At 41.2% G+C, this 19,172-nt stretch overlaps 1 protein-coding gene across 1 annotated transcript in view; it reads left to right on the top strand.

Annotated features, from left to right (window-relative positions):
• Nucleotides 1-821: 821 nt before the first annotated feature.
• Nucleotides 822-19,172, top strand: part of LOC111504793 (uncharacterized) — a 78,520-nt gene continuing 60,169 nt past the window's right edge. Inside the window, exons 1-2 of the mRNA XM_074186374.1 lie at nucleotides 822-1,226; nucleotides 14,498-14,650. Of these exons, the coding sequence (XP_074042475.1) occupies nucleotides 1,148-1,226; nucleotides 14,498-14,650 (232 nt within the window). The 5' untranslated portion in view covers nucleotides 822-1,147. The remainder of the gene's footprint in view (nucleotides 1,227-14,497; nucleotides 14,651-19,172) is intronic.

Raw genomic sequence — 19,172 nt, 5'->3', positions numbered from 1 at the left:
TATTGACGAACTTAACATATTTTATATGGCAAAAGAAGTAATAAATCTTCCAAATAAGTTTTTCAACAAATTTGTCTCTTAAATTGATTAAGGCTCTCGCGGCCAAGATTTTCACTATTACGATCTTCATTCGCATTTGAAGGCCGGCGTGGTTTGGAGCTGTATCCTAACGTTTCGCCAGCACGAGTGGCTGGCTTCTTCAGAGGTCTACTCATCCTGGTGGTTCACCGATGACTCGTGATTTCTAGTTCGTAAGCTGTATTGATGTTGACACAGGTTCTCAGATGTTCATTCTGCCTTGTACCCATGGATCTTTTGGTGATACCGATATAAACTTTTCCACAGGTGCATGGTATACGGTATACCTCCGCAGCTGATAGTGGATCTCTTTTGTCTTTCGCAGATATCAGGCTTTGCTGTATTTTCCTGGTGGGCTTGAACACTGTTTTTATGTTATGCTTTCTTAGGATTTTCCCGATTCTATCTGTAACCCTACGGATGTACGGTAGAAATGCACGTGCAACCGTTTGAGTTTACTCCCTATTTTGACTTGTAGAAGTCTTCAGTTTCATGGCCTTGTTGATCTCGATTAAACTGTATCCATTCGATCTTAAAGCCACTTGAAGATGTTCCAATTCTTCTTGTATGTGTTCCGGTTCACATATTCTACGAGCACGTTCGGTCAGGGTGTTGATAATTCCCCACTTTTTATTTATTCAAAAATAACTTCACTCCTAAAAATAACGTCGTTTCATTTTGTGCTTCCTTGTGTTGGTATATTTCATGCTATTATCATTTATATAAATAGATTGGAATCAGTTAATGATAATGTTTGAACAGGTGATAAGTTACGTTTCAGGCCTTCACAGGAACTCCACTTCAATTCGGTGATGTTATTTTATTGAAGTTAAATATTACTGAAAGATATACATTTTTTCAGCGGAACGCGCTGATTCAGTAGTTTGAGAGAATGAAATTGAAGATTAAATATTGATTGGGGCTATCGAAGATTATCGTGCTATCGAAGATTGATAGGTGTTATCAATATGTTATAAGTATAGTTTAATGGTTTCATATCTGCAATTCACATTTCGCACTATTACTTGTGAACATTGTTACGTAATTTGTTGGATGAACCAGCCTCCTGATGGAAAGTACTATCACGTTTATCATCAAGTACGAGAATAAAGAAAATATTTTGACACTCCAAGGATATAACACAGTTGGTGAGTTGAAAATTTGAAACGATTATTTGAAAATACTCTCTATTATTGATATGTTAGTCATTTGCTGGTTTCGAGAGAAGAGTTATTGATAATCGTTAACGTGTGAGGATGGTGGATGCAAGAAAAATCAGTGTAGTTTGCAATTGGCATTTCACATGATTTGAATTTGTCTCCATCGAAAACTACGTCATTCGATTCGTCATTTAATCCTTTTTTTCATTCCACTATACTGTTCATAACTCTTGAACAATTTATTTCCGTAACTTAGCTTGAATCGAAAATCGCTCTTGTGAAATCACGAATTAAATAACAACTCAATTATAAATTTCCGAGAAATCGAACAATTATTTGAAATAGCACTTCTGACTAGATTATTATAGTGAACTTATAATGTCATGGATAGTACCCTTCCCATCTAGAAATTACGAAAAATTGAGAAGTATCCCTTAATAAACTTCATATGAGGCTGAAGTTAGCTTTAGATTTAAATCCAATTACTTCAAATTCACAGTTGACCAGATGAATGGTGGTAGCAATAATAATTCGTCGACATGCGTCAACTTATTTTTTCACGTATTAACTTTCATTTGCTGAAGCAATGATGGTAAAATCAACCCTTGAACATCAATGCCTTTTTTCTACATAAAAATATTGGTTCGAGTCATTTTGCATTGCAAATTATTCATGGAGCTAACGCATTTTGATAAATTATTATCGCAATCACCATTCATCTGGTCCACTGTAAAAATGATGGAATTGGATTCAAATCTAAAACTGCTCTCAACCTCATAAACTTTATGACACTTCTATAAAAGATAAGTTAGTCTTCATGTACCTGACTGTTTGATTGATAGGCGTTAAAAATTATACAGATAATCTCTCTGAATGGATATTCGAACAAGACCTGACACTGACACTAACACTGATACCGCCAAATACGTCCTCACTTTGCCGTGGTTTGTAAGCATGTGAGCCCTGGTGAACTAAGTCGGCCGTAACTTGCTTCTGGTAGAGCCTTCCTTGCCAAACAGGTAACGGATGTAGAGTCAGAAAAATATAGGCGCACAAGAGGCTAAGAGACAGTCTCTTATTACCTTGACCCGTGATTCAACAATATCAGTGAGGCGTGGCTGCGGTACGTTGCACGGGGACCCCGGGGTATTAACTTAGCTGGCCGGCCTGCGAGTAGAAAAACTCTATAAAACATCCAACAGCCCAGTCAAAAAAAACCTCTAGGGCACTAAGGCCGACCACAGACTACATATGAGTAGAGCGACCAGATATCGACCTTTCTGGTGGAACAAAGAAAAAAGAGATAAAAGTGATAAACACCGGAACAGTTGGAAAAAGTACACCTGAAGCCGAGTATAACCCAAAGAAAACACAATACACATAGGGTAACCCTTTCGCGAGAAGTAGCAAGGTAAAGGAAATCCTAATGAATGAGGTGCGAGCAATCTCATTAGGGACACCAGAGACATTACCTGATCTGTATCTGTAGAGTAGGGGGTGAGTGTGAGCCCACAGCACTTAGGCCACATGTGACCCATTGTATATCCTCCCGAGGAGTTGTCCTCCTAGGTCATCGTCCATCCTATCCTTTCCAGGAAGGTGGACTCGCCGAACACACACTCTCTTATTGACGATAACTTCGGGCATCCGCATAAGACATGCTTAGCAGTTTCATCTTCCTATTCACACATCCTGCATAGAGGTGTGTTTACTAGCCCCGTATTATGGAGGTGTTTCCTTAGTTAACAGTGGCCAGCCAGAAATCCTACTGTTAGGCGTATATTTTTTCTGGTCATCGCCAGATATTACTTCGGCGCCAGCTTCCCAGGGTCGCCCATGGTGATCCTGGCAAGATTGCATCCTTTGATTCCATCCAATCTCTTTAGAGATTGAGCATGGGTGTAACATTTGGCTGGTTCCGCAATTGCCGAAGTCATAACGCCTTAGGTGCCACTGGGTCCTAAAATTCTTAGTTCAGCCGCTTCCATGGCCAAACAGTCGGCAATGCCATTACCTTTACTCCTGTCGTGTTCTTTAACCCACCTCTGGATAATGTTATTATCTACCAAGGCTTTTGCTAAATCTTGGTGGCTATTAGGGTTTGTCTACTGTCAGAGCAGATTGTTACGTTTTTGCCAGAAATTCCTTTCCTGGTTATTTTTTTTGTGGCCATTGAGATACTAGCCAGTTATGTTTGGACCACGCTAGTATTCTACCCATTCCTCACTCAATCCTTAGGCTTAGTGATCTGGAGTACACTCTACATCCTGAGCCTGCTTTGGTTTCTGAGCCGTCTGTATATATGCGTATTACATTCATGCATCTGACTCTGTGTTCTGTTATATTTGTATTTTGTAGGGTTTACTTAACAAAAACCTAGGTTCAATTGCATCACTGGTATTTTGTTTTACTTGTATTTTGTAGGGTTCACTGAACACAAACCTGGGTTCAATTGCATCATTGGTTTTCTGCAGCAGAGGTTGCGCAGTGAACGCTTCTCGCCATGGGCTCAGTCTCAATTGAGCCATTCCAACTTCGAGGTTTACACCAGCCGTGCGTAGTCGTTACATGACCATTAACGCAACCTCCTTAACGTCATGTCGTGGATAGTACCAAGGTATTTCACCTCTTTAGAGAAGTTCAGTTTGCTTTTGAAGATTTCGGGAGGTTTTAAGCCCGATAAACTTCTTTTTCTGGTGGAAAGGACCATCTTCGTCTTCTTGGGATTGATCGACAGTGAGTGTTCCTTACACCATGTTCCTATTAATTTGCACAAATCCTGCACAATCCTTGCGGTCTGCAAGATAACTATGTCATCTGCATATGCAATTATATAGATTCCATTATTGTTTAGGTGATTAATCAGGGTATCCAGAACTATATTCCAGAGAAGGGGTGATAAGACCCCTTCCTGTGGACATCTCCTCATGACTAGTCCCCTCACTGTGATGTCTTCTACACTGATACTTATTGCTCTACTAGAGAGCATCACGTGTATGCATCATTCTTATACTACCAGGGGTACATTCCTGGAGTGTAGTTGCTGGGTAGTTGTTGGAAAGGTTGTTATATCAAACATTCCCTTGATATCTATAAATATACCCAAGGTGGATTCTTTGTTGTCCAATGATCTCTCGATTTCGCCCATCACATGGTGAAGGGCCGAATTGGTAGACCTTATCGAAGTATATGCATGCTGATTTGAATGAAGTGGGTTGTGAACTAGTACATCATTTCTTATGTAGCCTCTCCATAGTTTTTAAGAAGAACGATGTGAGACTAATTGGTCAGAATGCTTTTGGTAAGGTGTAGTCCATCCTACCTGGTTTGGGTATGAATACTAATCGTACTTCTCTCCACTCACTGGGAATATACCTCAGAGCTAGAGAGGCTCAGAATATTCCAACCAGGTGTGGCATAAGAATATGCAGTCCTCATTGAAGTAGGGCTGGTCTTATACCGTCAGGTCTCGGGGGAAAAGCCCGATACGGTCCATCTTATTTTGTCTTTGTCAATTACTGCACTAGCAGATTGACAGTCGTATTGTGAGGGTGTTGTTGGTACTTTCAGGAAAGACAGAATCAGGGAAATGAGTTTCCATAAGAATCCCAGCACTCCCTTGAAGGTTGGCGGCTTTGTCGCCACTTTCCCTCGTCAGGATGCCGATACTCTTATGGTGGTCATTTGTGCCTTCTGTAACCTAGAAGCTAGTGGGAAGTTTTCGACTGCCTCTCAGTGGGCTCTCCAGGCTTCTCTTTGTTTTTGTCTGCAGACTTTTTTGAACTTTCTGAGGTTAATATATACCCCAGTCCTCTTCAAGTCTTTTACGTTTTGCCTTGTTAGAAGTCATTCTCTCTGTCTTCCTGAGGTGTTCCAGTTCAGAGCATCTGTTTAAACCATCTGTTTGAACCATCCTCATCGGACAGGATTCCTTGTAAGCAATGCCTATGTTGTTTTGGATAGATACCGTGTACCTTTCCAGTTTTTCATTATTGCCAGGAGTCAGGACCTTCATTCCCCGCAGAGCTCCTTCTAAGAGTCGATTGTAGAAGAGTCCGTCCTCTTTTGGCACGAGATTTTACAGTGATTCTGAGATTCTAGCTTACCGTATAGGTCAACCAGCGGTGGTCTGGCATAGAAATATGGTCCGAGACTTGCCAGTCCTGGATTTTGTTTGATATTTTGGCTGTCGTTAGCGTGATATCTACGGGCGTTAATAAAGGTCGGCTCCATGCCTCTGTTCAACATTGTTAGATCATTCTTAATTATATTCATATAGGGACTTACCTCGGACGTTGATATCCTTGCTACATCAGCTTAAATGGTGAGAGTTTGAGTCGCAACCCAATATAAGCTCCACTCTCTGGTAAGGCAGTGATGTACTAGTACATCTATTTCTCTGATGTGTGGTAGGGTGGCTACATCTGAAAAGAGGTACACCGATGCGAGTTTCAACGCCGTATATTTGCCTTTTTCATCTGGACATTCCACTTTAACCGTAGTGAGGTCTGAGGTGCTGAATTGTGCCATCAAAAAGGCTATGTAATCCCTAGGAAAATAAACGGCGGTCGTAGGTTGCTGATTGCTTGATAATCTGAAAATTTGACCAGTTAGGCTACTGAAACCAGTAAATTTGGTCTCTATCATCCAGGGCTCCTGGATCAAAGCTATTGCCTCCCCCAATACATTAAGGTGGCGACATAGTGTTGCCGTTGCCGCCTTTTTGTGTTGGAAGTTGCATTGAATCATTTTATTTTTTCCCAACGTCCTTGCCTATGAGACAGTTGTTGGATTTAAAGTTACTTCTAGAGGTCTATTTGCTCCCCCGCTGTTTTTGAGTGCCTCCTCCGTCAGGTCATCGACTTTCATCTGTTCAGATGCTTCGACTTCCTTTTCGGGACCCATGGTGGCCTTGGGGTCAATATCCACTTTGAGTGGCTCGACTTCCAATGACCTAGGATCTCTAGAGGTACCCTCTGCTTCTTTTCGTGTTACTTTTATAGTTAATGAGGTGAACGCGTAGCTTATCCTCATCGACTTTTTCTTCAGGATAACCGTATCATTGTCTCCGATCTCGAAGACAAAGAGGTGTCCTTATGGGTTCACCTTCACCTCATGGTGGAAAGTGCACCATCTTGCTACTCTCAGGTCGGGGTTCTGCGCCTTCAGCCGACCCAGCACCCTCTCATTCTCACCGGATGTCGTCTTGTGAACGTCCTTCGGCATCCAGAGCGAGGCTTTGGTAAGCTTTGGGAGCCTATCCACATTGACGACCGCAAGTGATGCCTTTTCCCACGGCTTATTATTCATTGTAGCTTTCTTCAGCCACTCTAGCATCACGTGTCGTTATCGCAGACCACTCTGATGATCACCGGAGTATGTCCACGACTTTTTTTTTTATTAATATACTTTATTGTCTGAAGAATAAATTCTTATTGACAAAGCCTTGTGCGAAATATAAATAACATATACATGAAATCACAAAAGTAAAATCACTAAAAGTAGGTTATAACATGAACTGAAAAGAGACACGTAAATAATAACAAACGTTCAGGATATAAGAACATGGTCAACAAAATGTAAATAAATCAATTTAAACTAAATTGAATGAAATGAAATCAATAAAATACCGTTGATATTACAGTTAGTCTTCTCAATTAAAATTATCATCATAGAATTCTGCTAAGCTATAATAAGGTCTCCCAGAGAGCAAGTCTTTCAACTCTTTCTTAAGAGCTCTAAGGTCATTTATGGTTCTTATAGCTTGAGGAAGGTGATTGAACATTTTAAGACCGTTGTAAATAATAGAATCTTTAACTAGCGACGAAGAAGGCAGCGGTAATTTAAAGCTGAATCTTTGCCTGGTTTGATACATTGGCGCATCCAAGTTGTTAAACAATACCCTATTTTTGAAGACAAGGCAGATTGTCTCGTATATAAATAGGGAGACCACAGTTAGGATTTTGTTAGAGGCAAAAAGAGGTCGACAAGAGTCCCTAGGCTTGGCTTTGCATATGCATCGTATTGCACGTTTTTGTATTAGTAATACTGATTGAAGGCATGTGGTAGAACACACACCCCAAAATCAAATACCATAACGGAGGTGTGGTTCAAAAAGGGAATGATAAACCATTCTAGCTTCTGCAGATCCAAGCTTGAACGTGGGCGGTTTCCTGTTGCTGCTGGAGGCGAAAAAGATGATCTTGTCCAGCTCCTCCAGCAATTGTATTTTGATGAGACTCCCCCGTTCTGCGGTAACCTTACCGTACGGGTTAGTCTCATCTATGAAGGCAACCTTGAGGTTCCTCAAGGCGGCCTCCACGAAGATTTTGGAAGGTGCAGCGACATTATTGTCGCAGGAGCAGCCAATTCCTTGCCTTTTTTCAAGGTGGAGCTCTTGGCGCTCGCCGCAGAAAGTGCCCTTGCTGTTGGAGGTGGAGTGGAAGTGCAGAAGGGTGCACTTATAATTGCTGCCACTCCTGCCTCTTTCGTTCTTTTTCTCCTTTTGGTCTTGGCGACGCAAATGCGCTTACGCCTTCCTGTTCATCCTCAGCCACCCTCATAGATTGAGGTGAGCATTTCTGTCCAGCCTCGGGATTGGTTTTTGTTTTTGTTGTTTCTGTTGTTTCATTCAGGTGTATTCCTACGAGTAGTAAGGAAAGAGTTCGTCACCTCTGGCGGAGCCCCGCATTTCCAGAGGTAGGCTGATTAGAATGAGGTTTCGCCCAAGGGGATCGTTCGTGACCGCATATCACCCTGCGGCCATTCAGCTGTCGGCACGATTCCTCACACCCTACTCATTTCTGCCACTGACCAGGAGTCCGACGATCCCATCCGTAAGGCCACATTGGCTTTCCGGGCAGGGCCCCCAGACCCCTGGCCGTTCCCCTATCTGCCACCTGGGGACGCGCTCAATAGATAACCCACGGAGACAGTACCTGATGAAACTAGAAGCGGAAAACAGAAGAAAGTGTTAGCAAAGGGGCCAACAAATCTTCACATCGCAGATACTTCACGTGGGAATGAAAACGAAAACAACCGGTAGGAAAAATGCAACGGATTCAAATCCGAAGAATAAAGGGTAGGCAGATAATGAAAGCCCACCTATTGAGGCAAAGGATAAAAAACTCATGAATGAGTCAGACATACGGATCAGGAAAATAGCGGATGCAGTGAAAATCAACGTGAACAAAAAGAAAGCCATCAAAGACTCCAACGCAAAACTTCTTAATATCAGTAAACAACTGAAATTCCAGGACTGGCTCAGACGGGAAATGGAACTCAAAGTATAGTTTGAGATGAACTCCTTAAACAACTTGTCAACCTGTGAGGTACAGTACTCTAGAAAACAATAGGAAAAAATAATGTGCTCCAACTAGCTAGAAGGCGACTATTAGAAAACCAAAGCGAAAGTCGAGAACCCATTCTACACACCGACGGAATGGGAAATTGTCGCACTGGTCAACCCGAAGAAGGAAAACGCTTTCATTACAAGAAAGGCCAGGTTAAGTCACAACACTGGAGAGTTGCATATCGTCATCGAGAAAAATGGCATATTCAAGAAATAGTAAGGACACTGAAGTGAAAGAGAAAAAAGAAAATAATTTTTCACAAATACACATTGAAAACGAGAAGAAGAAAGATAAATACGAGATGTCTGAATTCTGAGTAAATTGAGAAATCTCGACAAGAAAGAGACTGGCTATAACAGTGACACATGATCAATCATGAAAACACCTGCGAAACCTAATGAATTGTGCTTTGAAAAACAATGAGCTAAAAGCATATATCTGTTGGACCAAGGCTCAAAGAAATCGGTAGAAACGACGTAAGTGATACATGGAATCAAACGAAGCCGAAAAAGTGACCAGGGTTGCGGAGAGATACTTTTGTAGTCAAACAGGAGGTGAGCTCAAAAAACACACATTATGTAGATCTGCTGAGGAGGATGAAAAAGGAGATATATGTTGATAAGATGGAGGTTGAATTTGAATCGGTAGAGAAAAATTATTCATGACACGTCGGAATGAATATCATTTCGAATATAGAAATGGCAAGGAACAATCTGTAAGAAGTAGAGAACAAAGCCACAACAGAGATAGCGACAAAAAAACAGTTTTGAAACCTGGATGAGGTGACAAAAAAAAAAAGAGGTGGGAAAAGCAGTTAACACGTAATATCACAAATAGAATATAAGCTACTCACTGTGTATATGATGAAAAATAAGAATCGAAGGACCCGCACAGCCACATTACTGGCCCAAGAACAGCACCAGACAAACTGGCAGAATGAAAGTGGAATGGACAGGCCGTAGTATAGGGAAAACAAGATGTTATAAATATAGTACCGGAGGCAACAAATCTTGGCTTGATGTTGGATGATAATTTCAGTATAAAAAAGCAAGTTTCATTATATATTCAGAGAGCTTACGCGAACTTAAGATTAATTTACCCCCACCGAGCATACCTAAATACTCAGACAAAAACCAATTGATGCCAGACTCTCATCCTTTCACAGTTCACCTACTGTTCACCTGTATATTTTCCCTGTTTGGATATTCTAGATTTATGCAGGATACCAAAGGTCCAAAATTCCTGTTTACGCTACATCTATGGCGTCCGTAAGTTCTAGCATATTTCTCATAAGCTTTCTCAGTCGCAATGACTGTCAATGAAGAATCGTTCCTTATTGCAATATCTAACCTCATTTCACAATATAATCATCAACAAATCACCGCAGTATCTTTATGATAAAGTTCGATTTCGTGAAAATGAACATGAAGTGAATATCCGACACAAAAATACAATCCCTGCCCCTCACCACAGCACAGCACTGTTTGAGAGATCGTTCAGTTTTTCTAACTACATTCATTTCAATAGTCTTCCCACACATCTAAAAAAATTGGAACTGCCACTTTTCAAGCTTCAGGCTCGAAACTGGTTATATGAAAGACAGCTATCGTGCAACTAAAGTCTCGCATAAAATGCAAAAATTCAAGTTAATCTGTAAGCATTATGAATTACCCCTCGTTTATTCCTTTTATTTTTTTTCTCTCTCTTACTACATAGGTACTATAATTTTTTGTACATCATATGTTCGATGAATACTTTTAAGTTCTGTATATTGTAAAGGAGTTGAATGGAAGAGCAGGATTCGGCGTGTTGCACACGCTTGTCACCTGAATTCCGCTCCGGGATTTTACCAAACCTTTGTGTATTTTCTTTTTTACCTTGGTAAATAAAAGACATTATTATTAAATTGATGGATGAAGCCGTTACTATGTGGTAGGAGATCATGATGAAAAGAGAAATGAAAATTTCTATGTTTTTCACCACTTTTATTTGTAACTAACGTTACTGCAGTTTCGTCCTATATGGACATTTTCAAACTTAAACAATAAACTAAGGAATGGTTTGAAAACGACGTTTTCAAACCATTCCTTGGCGTGCAACCACAAGTTTCCGAATCTAAACGATACGGAAATTCTGCACTATGTAAGGAAGGGTTGCAAACTCAATTATTTAGAGTCCTTGTGCGCATTGTGAACTATAAATTCAGGTACTCAATCAAGTACCTGAATAGTATATATTAGCGAATGTAATGAATCATTCTTAGTTTATTGTTTAAGTTTGAAAATGTCCATATAGTAACATGCAGTAACATGCAGTAACATTAGTTACAAATAAAAGTGGTAAAAAACATAGAAATTTTCATTTCTCTTTCCAACATTATTATTATTATTATTGTTATTATAATGCATGCCTGCAAAGAACAAAACTACAAGCACAGAGAGGAGATACCATGAAGGAAATGTTTGTTTTCGACACTGAACAAGGTGATCAAAACTCTGTCGTGTTATGGGTATACAGGTTCCTGCCATAGGTGCAGGTCCTGCCGTGATGCTTGAGACCCTAATGCACATGTTGCCAGCATATACCATCTCAGCCCTTCACTCTGGAGAAAATTGAATCCATTGTGAGGAATGAAAATATCGAATTTATTCGAAACTATGCATTCCTCATCCTCAGACTCATTCAAGCCGATGAACATTATGCTATTAATATGAGAGCAGTGAGACAAATATTATCCGAAAATGATTGTTGGAGTTCTTGGTGGAATAATTCCCTTTCCTCTCTCCAATCTCAATATCATGCTGGCTTGCCGGACTGAGGCAAGAATCCTGGCCAGACGATTGTAGAAAACTGCCATCCTGCTCAGAAAACTTGAATCTGGGACCAAATGATTACTCCAATAACGAAGTGGATATTGTTCATTGGTTGATGATGCTGGCAGAGCCTTCCGAATGTATCCGGTTTCGCGGAGAGGATAAGAAAAGCGAAATCTTCTTCAAAAATAATAATAGATGTAACTTTTGTCGACCAACAGAGCAGAACGATACTCGTGTTGCACCTACTACTTCGTGTGAAACAAATTTAGTCTTAAAGAGACGGAAAGACGAATAAAATAACAATACATTTTTTTCGAGCTCCGCAAGTTTCATCTAGATCACTGTGTTCGATGTTTGAACTGATTATTGGTGTCTTTGATGGTATGCCCACCCTCCCTATGATTCAATCTCGAAATCAAAGCGACTTGCCATATCAAGGGAGAAGTCTTGGCTGGACAAACGAGGAAGGCTGTCCTTCTTGCTTGATTGCGTCTACTTACGGCATATGATTTTTGGATAGAGTGATCACTCACCTCATGATAGATTAGGTCAAAAATGGGTAGGTCTATCCGACTCTCCATCGCGATCCGCAATGGTTTATTGTGGCACACCTATTCACACTCGACCAAATAAACCCAGCTTCTTTACGAAGCCGATTAGTGAGTTAGTAATCTTTCAGGTCAGATGGTAAGAGTGCGGCCCTGCCAAACTCTGAAAACCTGATTTAGTCTGCAGCAGGGCAGGCACAAAGTATGTACTCTGATGTTTCACCATTCTCCAAACAAGGTCGACATACACTGTCTTCCGACAGTGTGTCTCTGCATATGATGATTCGGACAACAGTGACATGTGAGAAGTTCATCCTTACTGTGGTCCAGCTTCGAAGGGTGAATGAACGCCTTTGAGTAAGCCAATCCTGGAAGATTTTGCCAGAAGTCCATAAATCTTCTTGACATCCAGGTGTTCAACATTTGTTTGGTAAAGCTTAAAGCAATGTCAATGGCAGGTTCTGGTCCAATGGAGCTGTTTGCAGCACCCTTCTTTGCAAGGGAGTCAGGAGCTTTATTGCCTTCCAGGTATAGTCAGGGTCAGGAATCCAGACCAGATACAGTTTGTTGAGTCTTTCTATTGAGGAGGATCGTTTTTGACAATATGATACCAATTTAGACGTTACTCGGTAGGAGCCAAGATCTTCCAACGCTGTTTAACTGACCTAGAATATTTGTATTGACTTGTCTATGAGGTTGGATTCTACCAATCTCTCTGCACACAATTCAATTGCATATATTTTCGCTTGCAATATAGTCGCAAAGGTCCCTAGGCAGGTTGACATCTCTGTCCTGTGTCTGCGACTGAAAATACCTGCACCAGAACCCGAAGGCGTTTTTGATCCATCTGTGAACCAACAACTATCTGCTTTTACTATTTCATTCTTCCGGAGGAACCAGTCCTCTCTACTTAGGAACAGTACTGTATAAGGCAATACGTTGTTGGCAGTTGGAGGCTTAATGTAAGAGGTCATTTCCAGAATGCTGTGATTTCCAGTGTTAATAAGCAGTCTATTGTAATCTGCATTAGATTTATTTGTGCAATTGGCGATGTGCACAAGTCTATACAAATACAGTCCATCCAGCCTCTCATTCCAGAAAAATGTGGAGAGGAGGTAGAGCTAGAGGAATTTTCATGGGCGCTGACAGTGGTGCTGATGAGACCACAGATGGCCAGATAACCCTGTCCCTGTAAGCCAGAGAGCTTCGCCTGAGCCGTTTTTCTGTAAAGCTTTCGGCCGCCAGGAATTTCTCCATAAGTGATCATTTGTCTAACAATCGTCACATAAATCCAATGGACTTGTTTGGTACCTAAACCCCAAACTTAATTATTTTTCTGACATGTCCATAGGGCTTTGTATGAAAAACTTTCTTCAAATGTGCATTCCTGATAAGTTTTTCGTCAAGGACAATGCCAAGATATTTCACCTTCGTTCAAAATGAAATGATCTTACCATTGGGAAAGAGTGGCGTTAAATCGTCCAATTTTCTTCTCCTAGTGAAAGTAATTGTCACAGTTTTGTTGGGGTTGACAGACATCTGCTTCCTCTGGCACCAACTGTGCACAACGACCACCGTACTTTTGAGAATACTACAAGCTACTCTTTCTGAAGTGGACCTTGCCAAAATGCATTAGCTTGCAGACTTCTTTTCTGTCGATAGATTATCCATCAGGAGCGACCACCTTGCGGGCAGCCCCTGGTGACCCTGAACCCAATGGCCTCGTCGTAGTTGCAGTTCTATTTACCAGCATAGCATAGATCCAGCCTGTTATGGTCGATTCAATGCCTTTTCCAGCCATGAATAATCCTATAGATTCATGTAGTGCATTGTCAAATGGTACTTCAATATCGAGAAATACAGCAACCTCCTTAGTATCGAAAATCCATGAAGAGACCCCTACCGACGCAACTTCTAGAAAATATGTTAATAACACACTCATAACGGATTTTCATAATGTGAAAAGGTGGAGTAACATTGCAGAGTATTTTTCAACTTGGTAAAATATGAAAACCAAAAATATTATTCCACATGAACAATGAAAAATGTAACATCATTACAACCGTTTTTATGTTTGGCTGAGAAAAAAATTTGAGTTGTTTTCAATAATATATGGAAAATCAATGATTCTGGAGGCAATGAATGACAACCCTCAAAAATTGAAACGTGAGAGAGCTGAATTACATGAACATAAAAAATATATAAATTGAAAGTATATTTGTGAGTGTTTGCGATTCGGATATACACTTTTCTCATCAATTTCAGCTACCACCATCATAGCACGTCCAATGTATTTCTCAACATTTCGTTCCAGAAATACATTGTCGAAGTCAGGTTATACTATTTCCCGTCGAAAATTGGAACCAATTTTCTTCGTTTTTGAGTCTCGGAAAACATACATTATCTTCAAAAGTCATTCAGCACATTTTCGATAATGTATCAAGGCACATGTATTTTTCAAAATTTCTATTCTGAATGACTCCTTTAGAAGTAGTCCGTATTTCTTATTTCAAAATGTTATGTGACCACTCTTTCATTTTTAGCTCAATTGAAATCAAAAATAAATGAAATTTTCGACATAACGTCGGAAAACCTATTGATTCGTGGATGGGTCATCGAACCGGAATCTGACAACATAATATTGGCCGTTTGTACTGATCCATCTATCATCAATCGCTTGGATGTTTTTTATGAAGGTAAAAAAATCAACTATTTATCATAATATATTTTATGAACCTCGCCCGGGTTGGGCAAGGCCGGGAATGTAACTAATAAAAACGATCTTCGTTGAAATTTGCACAACACAAAATATTCAAACAGAAACGAAATAATTTTGAAATAGGTGAGCACTCATCTACATAAAAACAGCACAAAATGTAACCTTCAAAGTGATTCATTAGGTAAAACAGAAACAATTCAAAGATGGAACTGGAACAGCTGGCATAGAATGAATCCAAAACAAGCACTGCAAACAGAAGTGTACAATTTATATAAAAAATGAATATGGAGAAAATTGTTAGTTATGCTTTTCAATATAATTTTGAGATGATCAAACCTTAAATCCCGAAGCCCCGATACATTCGTAAGGGCGCGCCAGTATTTACAACAAACGTCTCACACCGTGAGGTGAATGATCATTGGGTTCAAGAGTCATGTGCCCTGAGAAAGATCAGGGAGCCAAGAATGAGAGCCTTCTGCATTTGTCCGGCTAATATATCTGCCTTGAGTAGTCTGCATAAAGACTGCGGAGTTCGTAGAGTAAATGTTTTCAATTTTTCTTTTCGGACGATATTCGTCCTGTCAGGAGTTGAAAACTCCACGGCAAATATTGTCTTGGTCTGTTGGCCGAGAGCGGCTACATCAGGCTTATCAACTTGTATGTTCCTGAACGTGGGAAACGAATAGTTCCAATAAATTCGCCACTTCTCGTTCCTCACAACGAATTCAATATCCCTTAGAGCGTAAAGCAACACAGGAGTTTCTTCAATGCCGAAAGAGTGATGCAGGTGGCATTAAAGCACTTTCAGGGCCGCGTTATGTCAATGAATAAAGACCAACCGCATATGAGTATGCTGGACATGCTGATAGCAAGTGCAGTAGAGTCTCAGACACCTCACTTCTATGGAGATGCATCAGTTTTTGCGTCCATAAGTCGAGTTTATACAGCTTTTCTTTCAAATGAGTAAAGTAAGAATGGAACGGCGAACATATTTGTTGCAACAACTTTGTTTTTCCAAGAAAGTTCCGAAGGCCAGATATGTCGAAGTTTGTGCTGATACTTGTCGCGGAGAGAATCCTTCACCGCTGTTATCTTTTGTGGGTGGCGTTATTTTACCCCAGGGTGAGTCTAACGATAGCATGCGTGTACCCTTTCACCGAATTCAAGAACTGATTGAGATAATTTTTTTCAGAGGCCTAAAGTTTGAGATCATCCATATCAAACAAATTAGTGACCTTGTGTGCCTATGGTTTCCGGAGGTGTCACAGTTATATTGTCACAGTTATAAGTTGTACACAACTTATAACAGGAATTTAGGCATGGCATCGATCTGTAATTCTTAGGAATCAACAAATCTCTGCTTTTGAGAATAGAAAGAGTCTGCCTCTCAAAAAACCATTCTGGAATCGGCTGCTATCCGTCCAGCCATGAGCCCATCTGAGCCAGGAGCAACAAAGTTCTTGGGAGCTGCAAGGGCTCTTCGAGCGGCAATTAGGTTCGGAACTCTCTGCTGAAAGCTTCGAATTGCGTTAGGGCTGTAGTGTGTAAGTTGAGTGGCTGCGGGTGTTCATAAATGTTTTCCAGAAGGATTCGACCTGACCAGTGATCAGCTCGTGCCGATCTGTGGTGTGGAACACATCCGGAGCATACCGCCTTTTCCGCTCAAAATCTTAGGGAGTAAGTATATTTTTTATGCGGCAGGGCTATATAGCTTCTTCCCAGCCTGCTAACGAAGTGGTAGAAGTGATAGTTCAACCACCCGTTGGCACAGCTGGAGAGGAGACTCGCATCATGCTACCAATAGAAACAATAAGAATAAACAGGGCGCTCCACAGAATAAGGCTCCTGAAGTCACAAGAAATGGCTTGTTTGAATGCAGAAGTTCATAGTGTTCTAACAGGAGAGGCTGAAATCTGTTAAATTGACAAATTAACACCGCCGTGTATAGCGTCGTCTAATCGCTTTCCGAATCAGAAGAACCAAATCTCGGCCTTGCGGTTCGAAAGATGAAACGGCATTCAACAAGATGGATGCTTAGATCACGTAGGCGAGGCAACACGTGTGATGGATTACAGGTGTTTCACGCCCGCAGTGGCGACTAGCCACACGTGCTGCTAGCCAAGGCGTGCTGCCAATCACCAAACAGTACTGCCTTGATAGGATACGAATGCTAGTGGCTGCAAAGAAGTCGATCGTGGGGCGAGCGAGGAGTATCGCGGAAAAACTCAGTTTTCGCGAGAAACCCTCTCGCTTATTCCAAGAGTCTTCACATGTTGTGGATAAACCACTGAACGCTGATCAGGTGGAAACATTCTGGAAGGACATCTATGAACACCGGCAGCCACTCAACCATAACACTCCAGCCATAGCACAGTTCAAAGCATTCAGCAGAAAGGTTCGAGAGCCTAAGCTCAATGAACAGCGCAACCCAATAACCCTGGATGACGTTCGAAGAGTCCTTGTGGGTTCCAAAAACTTTGCTGTTACAGGCCTGGATGGGCTGAACACTTACCTATTGGTAAAAAACCACTTAGCACCCACCGCCATATGGCTGGACGGAGAGCAGCCGATTCCAGATTGGATTTTTTGAGGAGCGGACCGTTCTCAGTCACAAAAATGGAGATTCGTGTTATAAGTTGTTTACAAGCGCATTTTATACATACAAATACTCACTGCAGTTAACCGAGTATTTGAAAGGATATATGAGCGGAGAGAGTCGAAAAGAGGATTCTTTAGATGTAAAGACAACCTGATAGTCGATAAACGTGTAACATAGGACTCGATACACTATAAGCCTACTCTCTCTTTGGCTTGCAACGATTACCGCAACCCATTCGATACAACATTGCATGAGCTCATGTTACATTTGCTCAGATGGCTTGCGGTGCCCGACAAAATAGTGAGATGCTTCGAACAACTGATACCACTCTGGTGAACTCGTTTCACTTCAACATCTGGTCAAGCTAGAATCCAAACAGGGTGGGTCACTTTCAGAAGGGCTGTATTTCAGGGTGATTTCCTCAGTCCCTTCCTCTTTTGCATCTCACTATTGCTATTATCCGTTGCGCTCAGAAATACTCGTGGGTATAACTGTGGCATCCCCAGAAACCAGAGGCACAAGGTTACGCATTTGTTTCGTATGGATGATCTAAAACTCTATGCCTCTGAAGTGAAGGATCTCTATCAGTCCGTGAGGACGATGATAGTGCACGCATGCTATCGATATGAAATTCGGAATAGACAAATGTGCAATGGTCACCACAAAAGGGGACGATACGGTACTATGGAGGAAATATGCAGTTCGTAAATAGAAGAATCCTACACCATCTCGATACCGGAGAGACGTAAACTCACCTTAGGGTGAAATAACGCAACTAACAAGAGGTAACAGCAGTGGAGAACTCTATTCGCGGCAAGTATCAACACAAACTTCGACAGATTTGGTCATCGAAAATGCCGGGGAAAAACAAAGTTCTAATCTACTTTACTCATCTGGAGTAGTGAAGTGGACTCAGGTATTTACATCCCAAAGTATCCATTCCACGATTGTACTTCCCCTGACAACCGGGAGGCCATGGACTTTTGAGTTCGGAGTATCTACATAACAGAACGGTACTGATGGAGCCTGTAAAATCGTTAGGAGTTAGGAATTTTTGACTCTGAACGAGGTGATCAGAACTCCGTCACCAAATTAAAACCCGTTCAGCAAAAGGTTAATATCAGCGATCACCTCACTTCTGCGGCAACACAAGGAAAAGCCTATGCATGGGGTCTTCTTCAACAACATTGAAGACCTTAGCTTATCAAAGCGGCTGACTTTCGCAGGTCGAGTGGGCTGTAGTCAGAAACTGAAGAGTTCATCATGGCCTGCCATAATGGTGTCTTCAACACCTTCAACGAGAAGTACCGAATTCATTGACACTATTCGTTTTCCACTCTCAGGCTCATACAAGGTAATATGTCTGATGCAGTTGATCTCAACCATCACAGCAAGACGATATTTATCGTGGAGTTTTCAGCTCCTGGCTGCTCGAATATCTTCCGAAAACAGATAAAATATCGAGATTTTCTCTTCGACCTCTATCCAGACCAGTCTGTTAAAATAGTTGTCCTCATTATTACAGTCCTTTGTGGGATGATGCCCTATCCACTCTTCAATCTCAAAATAAAAATCATACCGGCGTGCCGTACTGAGACAGAAATCTCAGCCGGACAGATGCAGAAGGCTATCATTCTTGGCTCGCGACGTTTACTCAGTGCACATGATTGTCGGGCCCAATAATCGCTTACTCCACGGTGTGGAGAGCTGCTATTGGATGATAATGCTGGGGCGCCCGCCTGAATGTATCGGATCAAAAGATTCGAGTATTGAACTGATAGAGATAGACCTTTACGCAAATTGAAAATGAGGGAACAAATGAGCAGTTGGAAGTAACTGCCTGAATCTTAATTTATCCAGAATCTACTTTTCGATTAACTTCAATCAAACTCGATAATTA

The sequence above is a fragment of the Leptinotarsa decemlineata genome, unplaced genomic scaffold (genome assembly GCF_025532065.1).
Source record: "Leptinotarsa decemlineata unplaced genomic scaffold, Ldec_3_MD MMD2_tig00078422_RagTag_RagTag, whole genome shotgun sequence".
Classification (NCBI taxonomy): domain Eukaryota; kingdom Metazoa; phylum Arthropoda; class Insecta; order Coleoptera; family Chrysomelidae; genus Leptinotarsa; species Leptinotarsa decemlineata.
Note: the sequence above shows the minus strand (reverse complement) of the source record. Positions and strands in the feature narration are given on the sequence as shown.